This window comes from Sus scrofa, chromosome 15 (assembly GCF_000003025.6).
Source record: "Sus scrofa isolate TJ Tabasco breed Duroc chromosome 15, Sscrofa11.1, whole genome shotgun sequence".
Lineage (NCBI taxonomy): Eukaryota > Metazoa > Chordata > Mammalia > Artiodactyla > Suidae > Sus > Sus scrofa.
The window spans coordinates 132,504,173-132,510,494 of record NC_010457.5 but is presented as its reverse complement, the minus strand read 5'-3'; the positions used below and the strand labels follow the sequence as shown (position 1 = coordinate 132,510,494).

General features: G+C 57.2%; 1 protein-coding gene across 2 annotated transcripts; it reads left to right on the top strand.

The window, feature by feature from the left end:
- Positions 807 to 5,826, top strand: NPPC (natriuretic peptide C). Of its 2 annotated transcripts, XM_005672279.2 has the most exons (3): positions 807 to 1,059; positions 1,499 to 1,809; positions 5,311 to 5,826. In XM_005672279.2, exons 1-2 carry the CDS (start codon positions 970 to 972, stop codon positions 1,787 to 1,789), a joined length of 381 nt encoding a protein of 126 aa, XP_005672336.1. In that variant the 5' UTR covers positions 807 to 969; the 3' UTR covers positions 1,790 to 1,809; positions 5,311 to 5,826. The 2 variants fall into 2 exon arrangements, with proteins under 2 accessions (XP_005672336.1, NP_001008482.1); NM_001008482.1 differs by lacking the exon at positions 5,311 to 5,826 and having other exon boundaries at positions 970 to 1,059; positions 1,499 to 1,789.

Below are 6,322 nucleotides of genomic sequence, written 5' to 3'. Positions count from 1 at the left end.
TCGGGGCAGACCAAAGCCATCTGCTGGGTCAGCTTTGGGGACGGCTGTGCGGCGGAAGCGGACTGAGGGGGAACTTAGAGCCTCAGCGGCGGGCACATGATGCTACTGCACACACGCTTGAGCACTCCTATCGCTTCTCGCTCCCAAACACACCGGCAGGCGAAAAGCGTGCTTTCTCCGGTGTAGGACTTGCGCTCCCCCCTGCGGCCCTGGGCAAACCTCGCTCTCTCTGCGCCTTCCTCCCGGACCTCTGGCCCCCATCTTTTGCTTCCCCGATCCAAGGCGTCGGTGGCGTCTGAACTACTGTCCCGGCCAGCAGGTGAAACGTGGAGCCGCAGCATCAGGCCTCGCGCCTGTCAGGTGCCCCGGGAAGAGTTTGGCAACAAGGCAGATCTGCGTGGATTTCGGGCTGTGCCAACTTTGTGGCTGTGTGACTTGGAGCAAGTGACTTAATTCCTCTGAGCCTATCTTTGCAGCTGCAAAGAAGGAAACTGATCCCCTCCAGGGAGAGCATGGGTGTTGTGGTCCAAGCTTGCGCGCAGGGCACCGGGCGCACCATCGCTTGGCAGGCCAGGGCGCGCGCTCCCTGCAATTGGAGTTCCCTTGTGCACGCCACTTTGCAGCTGGGAGAGCTGTTGGGAGAGAGCCCGCCGAGCCGCGGGATCCCTCCGGGGTGGGAAGAGGGTGGGGGCAGAGGGGGAGCCCCCGCGGCCCCCTCCCGGCCTTCGGCGCGCGTGCCATTGGCCCGGGCGGCCTTGTGGGCGGGAGGATGACATCAGCGGCAGGTTGGATTATAAAGGCGCGAGCGGAGCCACGGGCTCAGAGCGCACCCAGCCGGCGCCGCGCAGCACTGGGACTCGCGCCCGCACCGCAGCCCGGCCAGTCTGCTCCGCGCTCGCTTGCCAGTCTGCCCGCCGGCCCCGTGCACCTCTCTGCCGCCGATCTGCGCCCCTCCACCCCACAGGCACCATGCACCTCTCCCAGCTGCTGGCCTGCGCTCTGCTGCTCACGCTCCTCTCGCTCCGGCCCTCCGAAGCCAAGCCCGGAGCGCCGCCGAAGGTGGGTGCTGTCGCAGGGACGTCGGAACTGTGAGGGGCCGTGGCACGGCTGGGGGGGTCTAGGAGGGTGCGGCGCGCCAGAAGCAGCAGAGGGGCCAGGAAGGCGGCTCTCTCCCCAGATGTGCGCCGGTAAGAGCTGGGGCGCCTTCGAAGCCTGGGGAGAACGTCTGCAAACGCGCAGCCGCTGCCCCAGCGTGGTCAGCCGGGCAGGGGGCAGAGGAGAAGAGGGCGAGGGACTCCCTGAGGAAGGGGACAGCGGCGGCCGCGTGGCAGGTGGATGCAGGGCCCAACTATCCTGCACCTGTGGGGGAGCGCTCAGGGCTTGAAAGGGACAAACCGCGCCGGCGGGCGTGTCGCCCTGGAGCATCAGCGGCCCCACAAAGTCCCCCGCCCTGCCGTCGTGCGTCCCTTCACTTACCTGTTCTTTCCCCCTCGGACAGGTCCCTCGAACTCCGCCAGGGGAGGAGGTGGCCGAGCCCCAGGCTGCGGGCGGCGGTCAGAAGAAGGGCGACAAGACTCCTGGGGGCGGTGGCGCCAACCTCAAGGGCGACCGGTCTCGACTGCTCCGGGACCTGCGCGTGGACACCAAGTCTCGGGCGGCGTGGGCCCGCCTTCTGCACGAGCACCCCAACGCGCGCAAATACAAAGGAGGCAACAAGAAGGGTTTGTCCAAGGGCTGCTTCGGCCTCAAACTGGACCGGATCGGCTCCATGAGCGGCCTGGGATGTTAGTGCGGCGACCCCTGGCGGCGGTGAGTACCACCCAACCCTGGCCTCCGGGCGCTCTTGGCACACCCAGCTCCCCCGAGAAGGCCCCCAGAACCAAGCCTGAACCCCGTGCCGCAAGCCGGTCTCCCTCTGATCCCCAGACTTTGGGACCATTCCGCCTCCCAGCCGACCTTTGGAGGGGAGCCAACCGACTCCAGCACAAGACTGAGGGCGTGTGCCAGACATTTGTCCCAAGACCGTTTATCATTCCATTTCACAGATGGGGGAAATTGAGGGATAAAGTGGCCAGGTAATTTTGGCAAGGTCAGAAGCGGCTCAGCATGGATGAACGCACCTGGCTGCCTCTGGGGAAACAGGCAGCTTGGTGGAGTCCTGCCCATCCCAGGAACATAAGGCAGCCAGCAGCACTGGCCCCAGTTTGCCAGTTGGGGGGTCTTGAAGAGTGATCCTGGGCTGATGGGAGCAGAGGAGGAAGGGCAGACCCACAGGTCAAGGGTAAGTTTATCTGCCAGCCCCTGCATCTTGGTGCTGGGCAGTAAGTAGCCCAGTGGTCAGGACAGCTCCCTGGGTCTGTTGTCCCTGAAATGGGACCGACGCGGATCAAGATCCGTGCCCTCACGGTCGAGAGAATAGCCCTCTGTTGGCATCACGGAGGTGCATTCTGCCCCAGAACATTCTGGCTCTTGTCCCTTCTCTAAACCATGGCTGTGGGCAAACTGGTCTGTCCAGGGTCCTGACGCCTCTGCAGCCTGTGCGACTTCAGGATCCAACCTTAGTGTTTGTGGCACTACTTCAGGGCAAGGAAAAGGAACCTGAAACAAATCTCTTTTGGTCCCAAGTTCACACTCATCATGTCCCAAGTGGAGCCCCCACCCCCACCCCCCCGCCACACCAGGCCTGGGTTTCTGTCTTGGCCTTCTACCTCTCCGCCAAGCTGGCAACCCCTAGGCTACCCTGAGCCCCGGCTGGGTGCTACATCCTGGCCATGTCCTGCGACAAAAATCCTTCCCTCCGCTCCCCGCTGCTCTCCTTTCCTGCTGCCCATCGGTGTCCATGGAGAAGCAATGTCCCAACCTCTGAAACTGACGTTCAAGTGCTTTAGAATCTGACCCCCCTGGTTTCCAGGCTTCCTTGTCTGCTGACTTTCCCTGTTCCACAGCCTAGTTCTGTCCCAGTCCAGGCCAAGCTGCTCTCTCACCCCAGAAGCCTTATCAGTGTCCCTCTTTGAAGCTCCCCAGTGCCCTGCCTGAGCCTTTTTTTTTTTTTTTTTTACTATACAGAAAAGCTTTTCGCCTGAGCTCTAGTTGCTTGTGAACCCATTCACCTCCCCACATTAACTCATGAGCAGCTTAGAGGCCAGATGCTAGCCTAAGATGATCTGGAACCTGCAGCATGCCCAAAGGGGCTCTTAAAAATGTCGGTCAATGACCCGAAAAACCTGCCCACCCAGCTTAGGGACACTCCTAAGCATTTAGCTGATGCCCTTCCTCTCTGTAGCCAGACTCGACCAGGCCGGGTGCCCCTCCGCATTTCTGCAGAGGCTGCAAGAGGCTTCGTTTATCTGAGATCTTAAACTTGCCGTGACGCTGGCCCTTGCATCTCAGCCTTCTGAAGCCACCCTTGTGATGGGATTGTTCTGTCCTTTCCTGTCTCAACAATGAAGAGATGGAGCCACAGGCCTGAAGTTTTCACTTTGTGGTTTAAGCACCAAGTTCAAACTTGAGAACCCAAACACTTGGCATCCTCCGAGGTAGCAGGAGGTGAGCGGAGGAGGTCCCTGACAATGCCCGGCAGGCACCTCCCCATCGGCTCCCTCTTCTTGGATGTGGCTGACTGTGGGTACCAGGTGTTGGTGACAGGAGGTACCCGGCAGGAGGCATCCACGTTGCTGAGACTCCTCCTTGACCCTTTTGACCCGGGAAGTTTGTCAACCCCCTGGAGGTTCTCTGTTAGCGAAACACCCATCTCCAACACACTGATCCTTCTCAACCCCTCCCTCCCGGCCCCCGTGAGAAGGCAGAGCATCCTTCCTGTTGCCTGGAACCTCCTGATGGAGGTGCCCAGGGTAGCTCCCTGTCTGGGCTTAAAAGAGAAAGACAGCTTAGGGTTTTTGCCTTAATGAAAGCTCTTCCGAGGCGGTGGCCATTTCTCCACTCCGGAGTTGACGTCGGCTCTAGCCAGCCCTGATAATGACTGTCGCGGTGGTTATAGCCTTGATTATAAAATGCTAATGACAGAGATGAGGTGTGGCTGATGCCTGAAGGAACACCTTGCAGGGGTGGGGGAGAGGGGGCAGAGCAGGAACATCACGGACATCTGTCATCTGTTGAAACACATGGGACGGCCAGAGAAGGGGGTTGGGAGGGAGTTCAAGGCATTGAGGCTCAGCGTCCCTCTGCCCGTGCTGTGCTCTGGGAGGGCATCACACTGTCCCAGAAGGATGCCTTCCCCTGGCCCCCAGGCACCCACACGCCTATTGGTAGAGACGGGGTGTAGCCCTCATCCAAAGGCTCTGCTAGGGAGCTCCCGCTGTGGCTCAGCAAGTTATGAACCTGGCTAGTATCCAGGAGGATGCAGGTTGGATCCCTGGCCTTGCTCAGGGGGTTAAATGACCCAACATTGCCATGAGCTGTGGTGTAGGTCACAGATGCGGCTCCAATCCGGCATTGCTGTGGCTGGGGCATAGACCTGAAGCTGCAGCTCCGATTCCACCCCTATAGCCTGGGAACTTCCATATGCCGCAGGTGTGGCCCTCAAAAGCAAGGGAAAAAAAGGCTCTGCTAACCCTCGCCCCAGCAAACCCAGCATGACCACTCGTTTCTCCAGGCTCTGCTGTGAGACCCCTGCTCCTGAAAGGGACCCTCTGAGGTGAAGCCGGCTGGGGAGGGAGGTGCTATTTACTGAATGGCAGCTGTGACCCAGACGCTCTGCCCGTGCCCAGTGTGACCCACTGTTAAATCTTAAAGCCAGCCCGGGAGGTGGCTATTATCCCATTTTATGAGAAAGCGACACTCAAAGCTCTCCAGGGCCATCCGGGAAGGAAATGTCAGAATGGGAGCCCAGACCTCCTGACTCTTCAGATGCTTCTGTTGCCCTTCCCCTGTTCTGCCCCCAGATACGCAGAGCCGAGCCCAGCACCTGACTCAGGGTTTGTATTGTAGCGAAAAATGGAGGGGGTGGCATTTTTCCATTCCCTTTCTCTCACTGCGTCTCACTGCCAAGGGCAGGGCCTGTACTTAGACTGCGGGGGAGGAGGGCCGGCTGACTTTCTGGTTCCACCTGCGCTGGGGCAGGAAGTGCCAAGGACACAGCAGGGGAGGGACAAGGGCCTGGAGAGGGCCTGCGTGGACAGGCCCTTTTCCTCTCCAGGAAAGCCTTCTTCGGGGGCCTGTAGGGCAAAAGTGGAGGGGATGCACCTCATGCTATGACAGGAAAGGGAGGAAGCTTCTAGAACTGCCCTGCAGGCTGGGCTTTCTTAGCGAAGGGGCCAGAACTGAGTATCCCGTGACCCCTCTGTGTTTCAGGATTGGGCACCTGCTCCGTTTCGCTGAGGTCATCCTTGGTCACAGCCTCCCAGCATCTGGAAACACCTCCAACGCAATGTGGCTTTTACATTTCTTTTCTTTTCTTTTTTTTTTTTTCTTGGTACTGGGAATACACACCAGCTGTTTTATTATTATTTAGGGGGGGTATGACTTTATTGTTTGGGGTTTTTTTTTTTGAAAATGAAAAATAAAAAGTTATATATTATATATATATTATATACGTGAAACACACCTACACGACGTGATGACAAGGGACAGTTTTTAAGAGACTGACAAGACCAGCTGTAAAACATTGCTGTTTGTAAATTCATGTCATGCATAAATGTATTTATGTTGTAAAGCTATTTATATTGTTTATAAAGAGATATTTATAAAAATTTTATTTATGTAACTAAATGAAAGAAGTCAATCATTGTAATGTTTTTGTCTTAACTAGTTGGAAAATGTAAAAAAAAAAAGTCATTCCATGAACATCTTGAAAACTGTCTTTATTTTCTCATTGCATTTATTTTTTAGGAATTAGTCTGAGGAGGAAGAAGGATGTGGAGATGAGGTTTTTGCCTCTAAATAGATCTAGCAGCCGGGTTCCTAATTCTGGATTTGTTTGTATCAGAATCCCACCCGGGGAATCTTGTTAAAAATACAGATTCCTGGAGTTCCCATCGGGCGCAGCAGACATGAATCCAACTAGGAGCCATGAGGTTTCAGGTTCGATCCCTGGCCTCGCTCAGTGGGTGAAGGATCCGGCTTTGCCGTGAGCTGTGGTGTAGGTCGCAGATGCAGCTCGGATCTGACGTTGCTGTGGCTGTAGTGTAGGCCAGCAGCTGTAACTCCGGTTTGACTCCTAGCCTGGAAACGCCCATATGCCATGGGTGCAGCCCTAAAAAGACCCCCAAAAACCCACAAAAAACAGGTTCCTGCCCCCACCACTACTGAATCCGAGTCTCCCAGGAGAGGATCAGCTGGGTGGCTTTTGTCCCAAGTGACTCTG

Coding starts and splice junctions, on each gene's coding strand:
- NPPC (XM_005672279.2), top strand. CDS start 970: ATGCACCTCTCCCAGCTGCTGGCCTGCGCTCTGCTGCTCACGCTCCTC. Junction 1,060..1,498: donor AGCCCGGAGCGCCGCCGAAG/GTGGGTGCTGTC, acceptor CCCCTCGGACAG/GTCCCTCGAACTCCGCCAGG.